This window comes from Phaseolus vulgaris, chromosome 8 (assembly GCF_000499845.2).
Source record: "Phaseolus vulgaris cultivar G19833 chromosome 8, P. vulgaris v2.0, whole genome shotgun sequence".
Classification (NCBI taxonomy): domain Eukaryota; kingdom Viridiplantae; phylum Streptophyta; class Magnoliopsida; order Fabales; family Fabaceae; genus Phaseolus; species Phaseolus vulgaris.
Genome location: NC_023752.2, coordinates 49,341,736 through 49,358,955, shown reverse-complemented (window position 1 = coordinate 49,358,955; position 17,220 = coordinate 49,341,736). Strand labels below are relative to the sequence as shown.

Below are 17,220 nucleotides of genomic sequence, written 5' to 3'. Positions count from 1 at the left end.
GTATAGGATTTCATTCACACACCATCTTCATCCTTTGTTACCTAACATGACAGAACAATCACGCTCACATGTTTGGTGCTGTGTCACTGAATTGATTTCTTTTGTATAGAAATTGGAGCAATTAAATGCATCAAATTTTTTTAAAGATTTGTTTTTATCTTTTCTTAATATTCCTTAATCATTAAGAAAATATAAAAACAAATGATTGCATCACCAATTTAATACTTTCAACAGTTTTTTTCTAATAAAAAATTAAGATCATTGAATATATTTTTATTAAAATAATTAACTATAACATTTTGTTTAACTATGATATTATTTTCTTGAAATGATTTATCAATCGTTGTTTGAACAGACCTCATTTCAATGGATAAATCTTGGATAAACATGCCAAGAAATACACCAGAATATATAAAAGGGTTGAATAAATTTTTGGACTTTGCATTTGCTAATAATGGTGTGAGGGGGAAGATAATATGTCCATGTCAGAAGTGCAACTTTAACAAATGGGAGTGTCGTGAAGTAGTGTATGAGCACTTGATTGTTAAACCTTTTCCAAGTGGATATAAAGTCTGGCTTCTACATGGGGAGAGAACAGGAGTAAATGTGACAGATGAAGCATATGTAATGCCGCAAGAAGATAATGAAAGAATTGTTGTTAATAATCTAATGTGTGATATGGTTAATGATGCATTTGGGCATCATCAATATAGCAATGACATGGTGAATGATAGGGAACCGAGTGCACAGCCAAGCCATACTGTGAATGATGATATTGAAGATTTTTTTGAGTTAATGCAAGATGGTCAAGAGAGTTTATATGAAGGGTGTGATAAATATTCTAAACTTTCTTTCTTGATCAAGTTGTACCACATCAAATGTCTATGCAAAATAAGTGACAAGGCAATGTCCATGATACTAGAGTTGTTAGCAGATGCCTTTGAACATGCAAAGATTCCACACTCATTCTATGAGGCGAAGAAAACCATTAAGAAGTTTGGTCTTCATTACACCAAAATTGATGCTTGTCCGAATGATTGCATGTTGTACTTTGGAGAAGACGCAAATAAGGATTTTTGTAAGAAATGTAAAACATCTAGATGGAAGTAAAAAAAAAAGAGTACAATTGCTTATGCTACAGGTAACAAACGAAAAAAGATTCCTGCAAAGGTTTTAAGGTATTTCCCTTTGAAGTCACGCTTACAGAGGATGTTTATGTCTTCTAAAATAGTTGAGCATATGCGATGGCATGCATCGGGAAGTACAGATGAAGGCATCTTAAGGCATCCAAGAGATTCTGAAGCATGGAAGTCATTTGACTTTAAACATCCTCAATTTTCCTCAGACCCTCGAAATGTGCGACTTGGTTTGGCTACTGATGGGTTTAATCCATATGGAAATTTAAGCACTAGTCACAGTATTTGGCCAGTTGTACTCATACCGTACAACCTTCCTCCTTGGATGTGTATGAAACAAAGTTCATTCATTCTCTCTATGATCATTCCTGGAAAGCGAGCTCCAGGAAATGATATTGATGTATATTTACAGCCATTAATAGAAGAGTTGAAAGAGTTATGGAATACTGGCGTGAAAACATTTGATTCATATGGAAATGAAGTGTTTGATATGCATGCAGCTATATTGTGGACTATTAGTGATTTTCCAGGTCTTGGAACCCTATCTAGATGGAACACACATACTGGGTTGGCATGTCCTAGATGTAATTTTGACACCATTCCTAGGAAGCTTCTTAAAGGTGGTAAATTTTGTTTCATGAGCCATCGTCGTTGGTTAGATGGAAGGCATAGATTTAGACTAGCTCGCATGAGATTTGATGGAACTATAGAAGATAGAAGTCCACCTTTGAAAATTTCAGGATATGATATCTTACAACAAGTTCAGAATCTTAATGTTGAATTTGGGAAAGAACCAATACTTGAAGAGAGGGCAAAAAGACAACGGGGAGTTAATCATGCAAAGTTAGACACTCAACAATGGCGAAAAAAAAGTATATTTTTTGAACTTCCTTATTGGGTAGACAACTTATTGCCCCACAATTTGGATGTTATGCACATTGAAAAAAATGTATGTGATAATGTGGTGTTTACATTGTTGAATGACAGTTCAAATAAATGTAAAGACAATCTAAAGGCACGAAAGGATTTACAGCTTTGGGGTATTAGACCTGATCTTTGGCCTGATGAAAATGGTAGATATCTCCCTGCTATATATACACTGACAAATGTAAATAAAGATATCTTTCTCAAAACTTTGAAGAACATAACTGTTCCAGATGGTTACTCTAGTAACATTAGCAGATGCATTGATGTCAAACAACGTAAGCTTGGAGGATTGAAAAGTCATGACTCACATATTTTGATGGAGCAACTTCTACCTTTGGCAATGAGAAATACACTTCCTAAGGAAGTCTGTTCTGTTTTGATTGATTTATGTTTGTGTTTTAGAAAATTGTGCAATAAAGTTTTAAAAATGGATGAACTTGACGAGCTACAAAGTAGAGTGGTCCTCACATTGTGTCACATGGAGATGTTATTTCCTCCTTCTTTTTTTACAGTCATGGTTCATTTAATTGTGCATCTAGTAGAAGATGCCAAGCTTGGAGGACCCGTTCAATATCGATGGATGTATCCCATTGAGAGGTATCTAGGAAAACTAAAGTCTTATGTTCGTAATAAAGCACAAGCAGAAGGGTCAATAGCTGAAGGATACATGGCTGAAGAGGCTTTAACTTTTTGTTCGAGATATTTAGATGGAATTGAGACTGTATTCAATCGATTGCATCGTGTTAATGATGAGCCTGCAGTTGTGCCTTCTAATGAAAATACATTGTTCCCGTCAGTCGGAAAACCAGTTGGGGGTTTTACTTATTTCACTCTATCTACAAAGGAAAAGTTGCAAGCACATCGTCATGTGTTAACTAACTGCACCATAGTTGACCCATTTCTGCAGTAAGTTTATGAACCATAGTGTTTTTTTTATAATTGATTTTCTCTTTAGTATTAACTTATATATTTTATATGTTTAACATAGGGAATTTAGAGATACTCTACGAAGACAACTAAGAAGTCGCACACGATCATCCTCTATGATAGACAAGAGGGTTCATAGAGAATTTGCAGAGTGGTTTTCACGTCGTGTATGTATATGATAAACATAGTTTTTTATTCATATATATATATATATTACATTTCATATGATATTTTTTTTTTTAGATAAGGAATGAATCAATTGGTATCCATTCAGATGATTTAAAATTCTTAGCTATGGGTCCGATTGATTGTGCAAAGCGGTATAGTGCCTACAATGTTAATGGGTTCAAATTTCGTATATTGGAGCGTGACCTTTGGCTTAAAACACAAAACAGTGGAGTGTTTGGTACATTTGGAACAAGGAGTTATGCAAGTAGTAGTGATAATCAAATGCGGTTTGGAGGTGTACCGTATTATGGTCGATTGATAGACATAATTGAGATAAACTACCATGGTCGATTCTCAGTTGTTTTATTCAAATGTATGTGGACCAATACAACTACTTCTAGAGGGATTATGAGTGATGAGTATGGATTTACATTACTAAACTTTTCACGCTTGATCCACACTGGTGATAATGATGATGATGAGCCATACATCCAGGCATCAGAAGCTCAAATGGTGTATTATGTAGAAGATGAGTTTGATAAAAATTGGTGCATACCTGTACATTTAAAGCCTAGAGACTTGTACAACATGGTTGAAGATGATGTTGACAATTTTCATGAATCTGAGCCATTTGAACAACAAAACATAGAAACATTATTTCTAGATGTGGAAGAAAATATACAACTAACAAGGTTTTTTTTACTATTTCATTTTAATTTATTATCCTACAACTTTGAATTTATGTAATTATTATCCTTGTTTTGCATGTGAAGCAATATTACCTTTGTAAATGTGTTTATTATCCTCGTGATGCATAAATTTATGTGTTTATCTTATTGTTTGTAGACCACCTGAAGATGAAGAAAATACCAACCAATAAGAATAGTTCATCTGCAGCTTATCCTCCATCTCATTCAGGTATTATGTTCAATTTAAAATTTTGAGTTTTAATTTTCATTAATATGTAATTTTCATTAACTTCAAGAGTTTTATTGATTGTTAGGAATCTTGAAGATGAAATTTGCAAACTCAAGTAAGTCTAAGTCAGAAACTCAAGTGAGTAGTAATCCTTCAAGACCTAGTACTCACCCTTATAAACCTGGTTAGATGTCTGAACTTTCATACAATTTATTTGTCTTCTATAAATTTCATTCTTCAATATATTGATTCATTTGTAATTCACTTGTAATTTTGTGATTGATGCAGGACTTGAAACAAGTAATCCTAAAGGTATTCCATCTTCATTTCCCCATCCACCTCCATCTGCACCTCAAGAAGGTACTAAACATGCTCACCCTACACCTCCAACAACATCCCTTCCACCTTCAACTGCATCTCAGCCAAGTAATTTGTTTTCACTTCTTTTTCAAATTTATTAATAATCACAGACACAATTGTTTTTTTTTCATTGAGTTTATTTATTTTCAGGAACCTTGAAAGTTAGGATATGTTCAAAAAGTCATACCAACTCTGCTCCTACATTCATTGTTCAACCGCCAATAGCACCTCAATCTGATTCTCAGCCACCACATCAACATGTACATGTACCTGCACCAACAATACCTGGTATATCAGATGTATATTCAGAAAATGAAGAGGAAGAAGACGAGGAAGCTGAGATGCAAGTACATCAACAAAGGCCTCCAACCCGCAAAAGAGCATGGCTCGTTGATATCACTGGTAAGTCACTTAAAATCATACAATGTTATATATAGTTATGTAGTATTATTTTTCCGTTTAGTCTTATATCCCTTAAACACAAATGTTTTTAATATTTCATAGATGAGCAAGGAAAGAGAAACACAAAACAGCTAAGAACCAATGATGTTTGGCATCTACCTCCTAATGAAAGGATTCTTGTGAAATGGAATAATGAGGGACAACCTATTGCAGATGGTGGAGCATTATTGAATAGGTTCTTAGGTAGTATTGCAAGAAACCATAATGCATTTCCTATTAGTTATTCTAGTTGGAGGAAGATTCCTAAAGTTTATAAAGAAGATATACTTAAAAACACTATTCAGGTAAATCATGTCTAAAGTTATACTATAATTTTTTTTTTTAATTTAAATATGTTATAATTATTGTTAATTTTATTTGTTGACTGTTTTGAAGGCTAAATTTGATATCCATTCTGATGTTCATATAAATCATGTCCTTAAATCACTTAACACAAAATGGAGAGACCACCGACAAGAATTGTGGCATCAAAGGAATGATGGAACACGTACTAGAGATGAATTGATTGCAATGGCTCCAGAAGGAATAAATAGAGATCATTGGGCTTTGTTTGTGGATTACCGTCTGAATTCAAAAACGAAGGTATAACTAAAACATTTTTTAGACATTTACATTTACATTTGGATTTATTAATTTTTATATGTTGATGATTAGGAAAATGCTCTAAAAAATAAAGAGAATAGGACAAAGCAAACCATTGCTCACACGGGTGGATCTAAGACCATTGCGAGGAAAAGAGATGAAATGGTGAAAATAATACATATGTTCATGTCAAATTTATGTTTTAATCTCTATTACAACATGTCATATAATTTTTCTTCATTTTAATAGGAAAAAGAGTGTGGACACAAGGTTAGTAGAGGAGATATATGGATAGCTACACATAAGCATGCTAATGGAGCATTTGTGAGTGATGAAGCGAAGGAAATTGGTGTAAGTTTAATTCTAATAAAGTCTATAATTGTCAATCACACTTAATGTAAGTTTAATTTATTTCTTCTTGTGTTCTTTGTAGGAAAAAATTGAAGCTTTTGAATTAACCTCATCATCACTCATATCTAAAGAAATATCAACAACCGATTCCTTAGCTTGTGTTTTCGGAAGCCGGGAACACTGTGGACGTGTTAGAGGTTTAGGTTTGGGTCCTTACCCTTCTAAAGTGTTTGGCTGCAATGCGCATTCGTGCAGTGGGTCATCTTCCAATACAGATTTACAAAATCAGGTTCATTATTAATTACTTAGCTATATGAAGATGTTCATCTTTGGTGGTATAGTGTGAGACGTTTGAGTCATATTCGTAACTTTACATTACTAACTGTGTGAGACGTTTGAGTTCATTGCATGATTTGATGAATTTCATCAAGAAAGAATCTGTCGTTACTATTAGTCCTACACTTACATAAAAGAAATAGAGTTAGGTCAATTATATTTTAGGTATTTGTTCGTTTATGGTATAGTGTTTTATTAGCGAGAAGATTAACTTAATCACATTTTAAGCATTTGTTCCTTTATACTACTGTTTGGTCTGGGAGAAGGGAGAAGGGAGAAGATAGAGTGATGGAAACCAAGTAGAGGATGCTCTAGGCCATGAAGCCCAAGCCCAACAAGGGGCCCAAGCCCATCAAGGGGTCCAAGCCCAACAAGGGGCCCAAGCCCAACGAATTACTAGGAGCATGGCAAGAGCTTTGGGACAAGAGTATAATAAAATGGCTCTTCTTATTTCTTTTGTAGAATAGGGGTGTGAATGTAATAAAAAGGTGTAAGTAGTAAGGGAGTCTAGGGGGGAGTGTAGATAGGAGCCTAGGGGGTGCCAAACCGAATTTCATTGCATTTGTGTGCCATTTAGCTTGCATTTTCAGCACCTCTAGGCTATAAATAAAGGTGCTTAGCTTGTACAATGGAGATTGGAATTTTATAGTAGAGAGACTATACTCAATTTGGGAGAGAATTTGTGAGTTTTGAGTCTTCCTCTTCTTTGCCTTATCTTGTGAGCTATGGTGAGCTTCAAGTGGTGGCACTCCATCACTTATCTTGGTTCAAGGTTCCAAGTGGCGTGAATGGCTTCTTCCAATTCTCAAAATCCAGCAAGCATCTTCTTCTATAAGTGTTCTTCTTCCTTTTCTTCAATTTCCATTTGGTAGCTTAATTTCCTAGTGTTTTCCTTCATTTTTCTACCGTTTACATTTTTGTTTTCAGCTTGGTTTCCATTTATTCTATTTGGTTCAGTAGCTAGCTTTTCAATTCTGTCCAGTTTTTAATTCTTGTTCTTCATTCCTTGTGTTTGATTCAATTTGACAATACATGGACTTCCATATGAGTCTTGGTTGGTGCTAAGTTTTGGTGAGTTCTTGAATTTAGAACATTGATCCAATTCTAAAGTAAAGTGCCTTTCAATCCAGCTCAAGTTGCTCCTAAGAATGTCAAGAATCATGTGTTCTTGTAGTTACATTCACATCATGTGGTATCAGAGCCAGGTTTGTTTTTGCTTAATTCTTGAGTTGTATTGCACTTTACTTTCAAGAGCTCTTTAATTCAAGTTGTTTACCATTCTGTTTTAGGATTTATTTTGAGTTTTCTTGCTGTTTTCTTTGTTACACCATGTGTTTGTGAAAAGGACTCTAGCACTCATTGTTCATATGAGTATGGCTGCTGCTCTTTTGGAATGGCATTCTCCTTCCTAGAGCTGACCTTAAGCTTCCTTTCACTTGTGGTTATATCTTGTTATATGTCTTTTAATTTTGTAATCATGTCAAGTTTTGTCTTAGTCATGTTATTCCATAATTGTCATTACTTCTAGTAGTACTTTTATTGCTTTAATTGTTTCTTGCTTTGGTTTACTTTCTGTTTTTTGAGTTTATTGCTTGATCCTTTGTGCATTTTCCTTTTTAGATTTGAGTTCATGCTTGTATTTTCATTCTATACAAGTTCCTTTACACAATTTCCATTATGTTTTTGCTAGTTCATCATACTGTTTTTCATTCCTAAATAGGCTCCTCTGTTTTCTTCCAAACGTACTACTGTTTTCAATTTACTGCAATTAATTGGCTCATAGGAAATTTCTGAAAATTTGGATTTACATACTTCAAAGTGTTACAAAAGCATAGAAAAAAGAATCACTCAAAAATTCCAAGTACACAAAAAATGATAAATAAAATACGAAAAGTGTACAATACTGCCGAAAAGAATACGGTAATTGGGCAGCAATTTTGAAAAAATTATTTCTCTCAATTGGCTTACTGTTTTTACCTCATTCCAGTGCCATTTTTGAGTTAAGACATTGAAGTTTCTGTGGTTAATTTTTCACATTCCAGTTCGCTTTCAATCGGTACAGTTAAATCTGTAAACATAGCACAGTTTGCTTTAAAAAAAAAATAAAAAATTTCAGTAGCTGTTTTCTGTTTTCTTTAATCTACTCTAGCACTTTTCTTTAGGACTCTTTTTGTGTGCCTTCTTTATTCATTGAGTTCCTTATTTTTCTTGATTGTCTTTCATTCATATTCTTTCTAGTTTGTCATACATTACTCTCTGTTTTTGGTTTAGCTTTTATTGTTTACACCTTTTTCTTGCTTGTCTTTTTGTTCTTCTTAAAAGTTGTGTGAAGACTTGTTCTTAAGTAAGTTGGTTTGCTGTAACATATTTCACTTGAAGCTACTCCATTTCACAAGCAAGGCTTGGTTGAGGACAGAATATTTTCTTGGAGTGGTTTGAGTGCTTTCTTGGGCATTTTTCCAGCAACCTATATCTCACTGTTTTTAATTGTTAACAAGTTTCTTTCACTGTTTTTGTTTTCTGTTTTTGTGTATTTTCTGCTCATGGCTCATTTCTCTAGTGGAGAGTCCTCCAAACCGTGCTCACCACAAAAGGCAGCCCTTTATGAGGACTTAAAGAATGCCAAGCAATCCAATGCTCACTATCTTGAGGTGATAAGGAAGATGGAAGCACGGCTCCAAAGTTTGGAGTTAAACCGAGAGGAAATGCATCAAAACCGTGAGCAAAGAACTCCTCCTCCTAGTCGGCATTCTTCAAGGCACTCCCATGGTTATTATGAAGACAATCCAAGGCCAAGACATCATCACCATGAAGAGAGGCGCCAACATGTGGCTGGCCCTTGTTTTCCAAATGTAAAACTTCCTAGTTTTAGTGGTGATAGTGATCCCAATGTATACTTAGGATGGGAGGCTAAGGTGGACCAAATTTTTGATGTAAATGGGGTTAGGGATGAGCATAGGGTTAAGTTAGCTTCTTTAGAATTTTTGGACTATGCCATGCAATGGTGGCATCAATACCTCATGGACATTGACCTACACAAGAGGCCGCCCGTGGTCTCTTGGAACGATTTGAAAGCATGTTTACGCGCTAGATTCGTACCCCCACACTTTAGGAAAGACCTTATGTTGAAACTCCAACGGTTTCATCAAGGCGCACTAAGTGTGGATGATTACTTTAAACAACTAGACACGCTTTTAATTCGAGTTAATATGGATGAGAGTGAGGAGGCTAAGATAGCTAGGTTTGTGAGTGGACTTCGAAGGGATATTCAAGACGTGGTAGAGTTACAAGAATATTCTTCTTTGGAAAATGTGGTGCACCTTGCTAGCAAAATTGAAAATCAACTTGCTAGGAAAAATGCTTTCAAAAATTCTTCTAAAGATAACTACTACCACTCTTCTTGGAAAAATAAAAACTCTTTTTCAAACATCCCTTCTAAGGACTCTACTTTCAAACCTAGAGAGTCTAAGCCTTCCACTTCCAATGCTAGGCCTAAATCACCACAAAAATCGTCTAGTAAGAAGTGTTTTAAATGTTTAAGCTATGGACATATTGCTTCTAATTGCCCTACTAAACGAACTATGTATATGCATGATGGGGTAGATAGTAGTGAGCATGGGTCCGAATCTTCTAGACATTCCTCACCTTCTAGATCCCCAAGTGAGAGTGAAAGTGAAAGCCCACATGAGGGTGACCTATTAGTAATAAGACGCATGCTTGGACAAGTGTTAAAACCTTTTGATGAAACTCAAAGAGAAAATATTTTTCATTCAAGGTGTCTTATTAATGATAGAGTTTGCTCTTTGATTGTGGATGGAGGGAGTTGTGCAAATGTGGCAAGCACAAGAGTGGTAGACAAACTTGGATTGCCTACCATCTCTCATGCCAAGCCCTACAAGTTACAATGGTTGAGTGAGGTGGGTGAGATAGTGGTGAACAAACAAGTCCTCATTACATTTTCCATTGGCAAATATAAAAGATGAGGTCTTGTGTGATGTTGTTCCAATGGAAGCTACTCATATCCTTTTAGGTAGGCCATGGCAATTTGATAGAAAATTTTTTCATGATGGCTTTACCAACAAAATTTCTTTTAACTTCCATGGACACAAAGTCATTCTCAAGTCTCTCTCTCCAAAGGAGGTACATGAGGACCAAGTCAAAATGAGAGAAAAGAGAGAGAAAGAAAAAGAAATTAAAAATTCCAAGAGAAGCCTTCTCATATCTTCCCAACAAGTTCAAAAGGTAATAGTTACTCACAAGCCTATTTTTTTAGCTATTCCTAGACCTATTGAATATGAGTCGGCTAAGGATAGTCCCACATGTTTGGACCATTTGGTAAAGGAATATGAAGATGTGTTTCAAGATCCTCCTAAAGGCTTACCACCTCTAAGAGGGATTGAACACCAAATAGACTTCATGCCCGGGGTTTCTTTACCAAATCGCCCTGCATATAGGACCAATCCCCAAGAGACCAAAGAAATTCAAAGACAAGTTGAGGATTTATTAGCTAAGGGGTGGGTACAAGATAGCATGAGCCCATGTGCTATGCCTGTCATACTTGTCCCTAAAAAGGATGGGACATGGAGGATGTGTACGGATTGTCGCGCTATAAATAACATCACCATCAAATATAGGCATCCCATTCCTAGGTTAGATGACTTGTTGGATGAATTACATGGGTCTAAAATATTTTCCAAAATTGATCTTAAGAGTGGTTACAATCAAATTTGAATTAAACATGGTGATGAATGGAAAACCGCTTTTAAGACCAAATTTGGTTTATATGAGTGGTTGGTCATGCCTTTTGGCTTGACTAATGCTCCTAGTACCTTCATGCGACTCATGCATCATGTTTTAAGAGCATTCATTGGCAAGTTTGTTGTGGTTTACTTTGATGATATTCTTATATATAGCTTGTCCTTAGAAGATCATGAGTCACATGTTAGACAAGTTCTAGAAACCCTTAGGAAGGAGAAGTTGTATGCTAACCATGCTAAATGTTTCTTTGCATTAGATCATATAGACTTCCTAGGGTTTGTGGTTAGTCATAAAGGGGTGCATGTAGATCAAACAAAAGTTGCAGCAATTCAACATTGGCCTACACCCACCAATGTTAATGAAGTACGAAGCTTTCATGGCCTTGCTAGTTTTTATAGGCGGTTTGTGAAAGACTTTAGTACAATTGCCGCACCTTTAAATGCCATAGTAAAGAAGGATGTGGTTTTTAAGTGGGGACAAGAGCAAGAAAACGCTTTTCAAACTTTGAAGGATAAATTAACTAAAGCCCCCATTCTAGCCCTTCCTAACTTTGCTAAGACATTTGAAATAGAGTGTGATGCCTCTAATATAGGCATTGGGGCCGTCCTCCTTCAAGAAGGACACCCCATCGCTTATTTTAGTGAGAAACTCAAAGGGAGTCATCTCAATTACTCCACTTATGATAAAGAACTTTATGCTCTTGTTAGAGCTTTGCAAAATTGGCAACATTATCTTTTTCCAAAGGAATTTGTGATTCATAGTGATCATGAGTCCCTTAAATATTTGAAAAGCCAAAGCAAGCTTAATAAGAGACATGCTAAGTGGGTGGAGTTTATTGAGCAATTTCCTTATGTGATCAAACATAAACAAGGTAAAATTAATGTAGTGGCCGATGCTCTTTCACGAAGATATACCATGTTAAATGTTTTAAATGTTCAATATTTAGGTTTTGATCACATAAAGGAACTTTATCATGATGACTTAGATTTCTCTCTAATCTATCAAGAGTGTTCCAAGGGAGGTCACAAAGACTTTTTCTTACATAATGGTTTTCTTTTCAAAGGAAAAAGACTTTGTGTTCCCCAAGGATCCATTAGACAATCTCTTGTTAGAGAGGCTCATGAGGGTGGGCTTATGGGACATTTTGGGGTAGCTAAGACCTTAGAAACATTGCATGAACATTTCTTTTGGCCTCACATGCGCAAATCCGTACATACCTTCTGTGATAGATGTATAGCATGTAGGAAGGCTAAATCTAAGGTCCAACCCCATGGTTTATATACCCCTCTTCCTATCCCTACAATGCCTTGGGTTGATATTTCTATGGATTTTATCTTAGGACTACCCAAGACATCGAAGGGTAAGGATTCCATCTTTGTGGTAGTGGACCGTTTTTCTAAAATGGCTCATTTTATTCCATGCCACAAAGTGGATGATGCATGCCATATTGCAAATCTCTTCTTCAAGGAAGTTGTTCGTTTGCATGGACTTCCTAGAAGTATAGTATCTGATAGGGATTCTAAGTTCTTAAGTCACTTTTGGCGGACCTTATGGGGGAAACTTGGCACCAAACTTCTGTTTTCTACTACCTGCCACCCCCAAACTGATGGTCAAACCGAAGTGGTTAATAGAACTTTGGGTCAATTATTAAGATGCTTTATTTCCGGGAATCCAAGGGCTTGGGAGGATTTACTACCTCATGTTGAATTTGCCTATAACAGAGTAGTGAATTCCACCACTAACCATTCTCCTTTTGAAGTTGTTTATGGGTTTAATCCCCTCACACCTCTCGATCTTCTTCCCATTCCTGTCCTTGATGAGGTTCTATGCAAAGATGGTTTTGAAAAGGCATCTTTTGTTAAAGATTTGCATAACCGCATCAAGTTACAAATTGAGAAGAAAGTTGGTAAGTATGCTGACACTGCCAACCAAAGGAGAAAGGCATTAATCTTTGAGCCCGGTGATTGGGTTTGGCTTCATTTGAGAAAGGATAGATTTCCTTCTCTAAGGAAGTCCAAACTTATGCCTCGTGGTGATGGCCCTTTCCAAGTCATCAAGAGGATTAATGATAATGCCTATGAGTTAGATATGCCCTCTACTTATCTTGGTAGTAATTCTTTCAATGTTACTGATCTCACTCCTTTTGCTGCAGGTTTCCCAAATTCGTGGACGAATTCTCTCCAACCCGGGGAGTATGATGGAAACCAAGTAGAGGATGCTCTAGGCCATGAAGCCCAAGCCCAACAAGGGGCCCAAGCCCATCAAGGGGTCCAAGCCCAACAAGGGGCCCAAGCCCAACGAATTACTAGGAGCATGGCAAGAGCTTTGGGACAAGAGTATAATAAAATGGCTCTTCTTATTTCTTTTGTAGAATAGGGGTGTGAATGTAATAAAAAGGTGTAAGTAGTAAGGGAGTCTAGGGGGGAGTGTAGATAGGAGCCTAGGGGGTGCCAAACCGAATTTCATTGCATTTGTGTGCCATTTAGCTTGCATTTTTAAAATGGCTCTTCTTATTTCTTTTGTAGAATAGGGGTGTGAATGTAATAAAAAGGTGTAAGTAGTAAGGGAGTCTAGGGGGGAGTGTAGATAGGAGCCTAGGGGGTGCCAAACCGAATTTCATTGCATTTGTGTGCCATTTAGCTTGCATTTTCAGCACCTCTAGGCTATAAATAAAGGTGCTTAGCTTGTACAATGGAGATTGGAATTTTATAGTAGAGAGACTATACTCAATTTGGGAGAGAATTTGTGAGTTTTGAGTCTTCCTCTTCTTTGCCTTATCTTGTGAGCTATGGTGAGCTTCAAGTGGTGGCACTCCATCACTTATCTTGGTTCAAGGTTCCAAGTGGCGTGAATGGCTTCTTCCAATTCTCAAAATCCAGCAAGCATCTTCTTCTATAAGTGTTCTTCTTCCTTTTCTTCAATTTCCATTTGGTAGCTTAATTTCCTAGTGTTTTCCTTCATTTTTCTACCGTTTACATTTTTGTTTTCAGCTTGGTTTCCATTTATTCTATTTGGTTCAGTAGCTAGCTTTTCAATTCTGTCCAGTTTTTAATTCTTGTTCTTCATTCCTTGTGTTTGATTCAATTTGACAATACATGGACTTCCATATGAGTCTTGGTTGGTGCTAAGTTTTGATGAGTTCTTGAATTTAGAACATTGATCCAATTCTAAAGTAAAGTGCCTTTCAATCCAGCTCAAGTTGCTCCTAAGAATGTCAAGAATCATGTGTTCTTATAGTTACATTCACATCATAGAGTTTAGCTTAACTGCTGTATTTTAAGCATTTGTTCCTTTATTATACTGTTTGATCAGGGGGAAGATAGAGTTGTTTAGGTTAATTATGTTTTTAGCTATTTCGTCCTTTTTGCTGCCCTTTGATTTATTATTAATTATTAATATATACTCACCTTTTCACTTTCATCTATCCTTCTTTTTATATATCACAAAATCGGTCCCTTATTCTCTTTTACTTTTTTTCTTCTTTTTATCGCCCTTCTTCCACTTTTTTATTTTATATCTCTTTGGTTCTTCCTCCCTATATGTACCTTTATTCTTTTCCGAGATATATGTGCATCCTACATTGCTTTCATGATTTAACAGATAATTTTTTTACAACGAAAATAATTAAGATAAGTCACTTATATTTACAGTTGATAATAAGATAATATAAAAGATTTTACAAAACAAGAATAAATAAAAGACGACATCAGCATCATTCCAATACCTCACTTTTCATTTGTATACTCTTAAAAAAAACACTGAAAGGTTATTTTGTTTTACAATTAGATTTAGTTGATAATCAGTGTCTTCAATTATTGGTCTTTGCTCTCACTTATTCCACTATTTTACAAGACAACATTTCAATAAAAAGTAGATACACATTATTCTTTTAAATATTTTTGTGAATCAGATTTCCAGCTGCTGTTATATGGATTCTAAAACATTTTTCTTTTAATATTTATTTAACATTTTTCTTTTAATATTTAATTATAGGATATTAATTAGTGTGGTGTAATGATGTGATATAAGTAGCTAGATACAATCATGCCTATTATTGTAAGTTCTGTTTTTTTAGAAAGTGGTGATTTAGTATAAAATAAAGAATGTGTGATTAAAGGATATAACTCTTTATTAATTAATTATTTACTTTTCTTGTTTTTAATTGTATATTATTATATTTTAATTGTTAGTATGGTATTGACTTATTTGATTTGGCAATAGTATTATGATAACAAGTGATTAGTTTCATTTATTTTTTTAAATTAGGTTTCTACGTTGACATCACAAGTCAATGAAATGAAGGCAATGATGACTTTTTTGGTGCAAAACTATTCAGGAGAGTTGCCTCATGATTTTGCTATGTTTCATGCATCACCGGTAATCTTTATTAAATTAAAATATATTTTATATTATAATTGGAATGTTACTTATTATAACTATTTTTATATATTAGGCATCGGATCAAGGAAGTGTTCCTAATGATGAAACAAATGATCAACATCAAGAATCATAGCCGAAGAATGTTATTTAGTAGGAACTGTTTTATTATTCACTTTTTGAGATTTCATAGGTTTTTGTTATTTGTGGGTACTGTTTTGTTTTTATGGTATACAAAGAGGATTAACAAGGAGCTGCAACTTTATATTTTTAGTGTTGGTTTGTCTTTTCCTTTTTTTTAAACAATGGAAAAACTTTGTCTTTTCTCCCTAAACTTTTGTATGATTTTCCCAAATTAATTTGAAGTTAGTTGGGGATTTTTAGCCACTAATTAATGTTTTAAAATTTTTAGATTTGAAATTTTAGAAACATCGTAGTTGGAAAGTTGCAATATAAATTAACCCGGTTGGCTTTATACTGACGGACCCTTCCAGTAATTTTATTAGTAGCCACAAGAATAGGTGTTAAAAAGGTTTCTAGTAATGGTAAAAGAGTAGCCACAGGAATATCCTTCTATTTTGATTGAAAGAGATATTGCACATTTATATTTATTACATATTATGCAATTCTGCATTTTTCATTTTGTATTTTGATTGTATAATTCCAAATGAAAATTTCTATTCTACTTATGCTTGATACTAGTCATTATTAATATTAAATTGATTAGAGAAAGTTGGGAAAATTTTGGATTTCGTAGGTAGTATTTAGTGTTCAAGTGAGAAGCATGGGTATACTTTTAACCCAAATTTTAGACATGAGTTTCTCTCATTGATCCAATTCATATACTTTTGGTTCTCAAATTAATCAAATCTTAGTGTACAGGGATCGCCTTGGTGCTTCATAATATGACTTGTATGAAAAATTGAGTTTGATGGTACTTTTTCTAGCTTCTTACATAATTAAATAAATTGCATACATAAGATAGTACTGCCTCTTGTTAGATAAAATCAAAATCTGAAACTGTTAATCAAAATCAGATAGTATATTTAAATTAGCGCATTAAATAATCTCTCCATTTTAGTAAATATTATCTAAATAATAAGATAAGTATTACAGCCAAGTGTACAATGATATTATCTAAGTATACATAACAGGTTTATGTAACAACATGACTTGTAAAGGAAAACCATTGGGCTATTTTGATTTACCATATTTACTATTTGTCACCTACTTTTTATATATATACACCTCCTAAAAGTAACGGGGGTTCAGAAACCGCCGGGAATACCGGGGGTTTTAAGACCGCCGGGAATACCAGGGGTTTCGAAACCGCCAGGAATACCGGAGGTTTCGAAACCGCCGGGAATACCAGAGGTTTCGAACCGCCGGGAATACCGGGGGTTTCAAACCGCCAGAAATAGCGGGGGGTATCAAACCGTCGGTAATGCCGGTAATCAGTTAGCGACGCTGGATCTACCAGGAGAAAAGCAAACCGCGGGTAATGCACTTAACGGGGGTTAAAACCGCCGGTAATGCCAAATATAACCTCCGTTAAAAATAATTTTTTTTGTAGTGCTAGTCATGTGTTTGGAACAACCACTGTCCAGGTACCACAACTGCATGCTTTCCATCAATTTTCCCTACAAAAGTCAAATTCAAGTGCAAAGATTTGGTCCCCTTACAAATGTGGGTCCTTTTGATTTACATTCATCACTGGGAACTTCAGAAATTTTGGGAATCCATCTCATAATACCTTTAGAAACAAAATATTTCCTAATTTTACAGAACCTAATTTTACAGAAATTTTGGGAATCCATCTCATAATGACCTCTCTTCATGCAGTAAAAACTTGTAACAACCGGTTGTTTCGATATTTCAATCGGTTGTTTTTCTGGCATTTTTCAAAGAGTTTGAAAAC

The 17,220-nt window shown here is 35.1% G+C and overlaps 2 protein-coding genes across 2 annotated transcripts; both read left to right on the top strand.

Moving 5' to 3' along the window:
- Positions 1-387: 387 nt before the first annotated feature.
- LOC137825289 (uncharacterized) lies at positions 388-4,038 on the top strand. Its single transcript, XM_068630963.1, has 5 exons — positions 388-1,078; positions 1,142-2,969; positions 3,052-3,157; positions 3,234-3,850; positions 4,005-4,038. The coding sequence occupies exons 1-5, from the start codon at positions 388-390 to the stop codon at positions 4,036-4,038; spliced, it is 3,276 nt and encodes a 1,091-aa protein (XP_068487064.1).
- A 463-nt stretch (positions 4,039-4,501) lies between these two features.
- On the top strand, positions 4,502-15,569 carry LOC137826752 (uncharacterized). The gene is made up of 8 exons (XM_068632890.1): positions 4,502-4,838; positions 4,941-5,182; positions 5,274-5,480; positions 5,553-5,645; positions 5,730-5,831; positions 5,914-6,120; positions 15,192-15,302; positions 15,379-15,569. The coding sequence occupies exons 1-8, from the start codon at positions 4,778-4,780 to the stop codon at positions 15,436-15,438; spliced, it is 1,083 nt and encodes a 360-aa protein (XP_068488991.1). The 5' UTR covers positions 4,502-4,777; the 3' UTR covers positions 15,439-15,569.
- Positions 15,570-17,220: the final 1,651 nt, after the last annotated feature.

What these genes read in the sequence shown, in the direction of transcription:
- LOC137825289 (XM_068630963.1), top strand. Translation starts at nt 388, where the DNA reads ATGCCAAGAAATACACCAGAATATATAAAAGGGTTGAATAAATTTTTG. An exon ending in ATAGTTGACCCATTTCTGCA is followed by an intron (nt 2,970 to 3,051) that starts GTAAGTTTATGA and finishes TGTTTAACATAG; the next exon opens with GGAATTTAGAGATACTCTAC. An exon ending in CAGAGTGGTTTTCACGTCGT is followed by an intron (nt 3,158 to 3,233) that starts GTATGTATATGA and finishes TTTTTTTTTTAG; the next exon opens with ATAAGGAATGAATCAATTGG.
- LOC137826752 (XM_068632890.1), top strand. Translation starts at nt 4,778, where the DNA reads ATGCAAGTACATCAACAAAGGCCTCCAACCCGCAAAAGAGCATGGCTC. An exon ending in TACTTAAAAACACTATTCAG is followed by an intron (nt 5,183 to 5,273) that starts GTAAATCATGTC and finishes ACTGTTTTGAAG; the next exon opens with GCTAAATTTGATATCCATTC. An exon ending in ATGAAGCGAAGGAAATTGGT is followed by an intron (nt 5,832 to 5,913) that starts GTAAGTTTAATT and finishes TGTTCTTTGTAG; the next exon opens with GAAAAAATTGAAGCTTTTGA.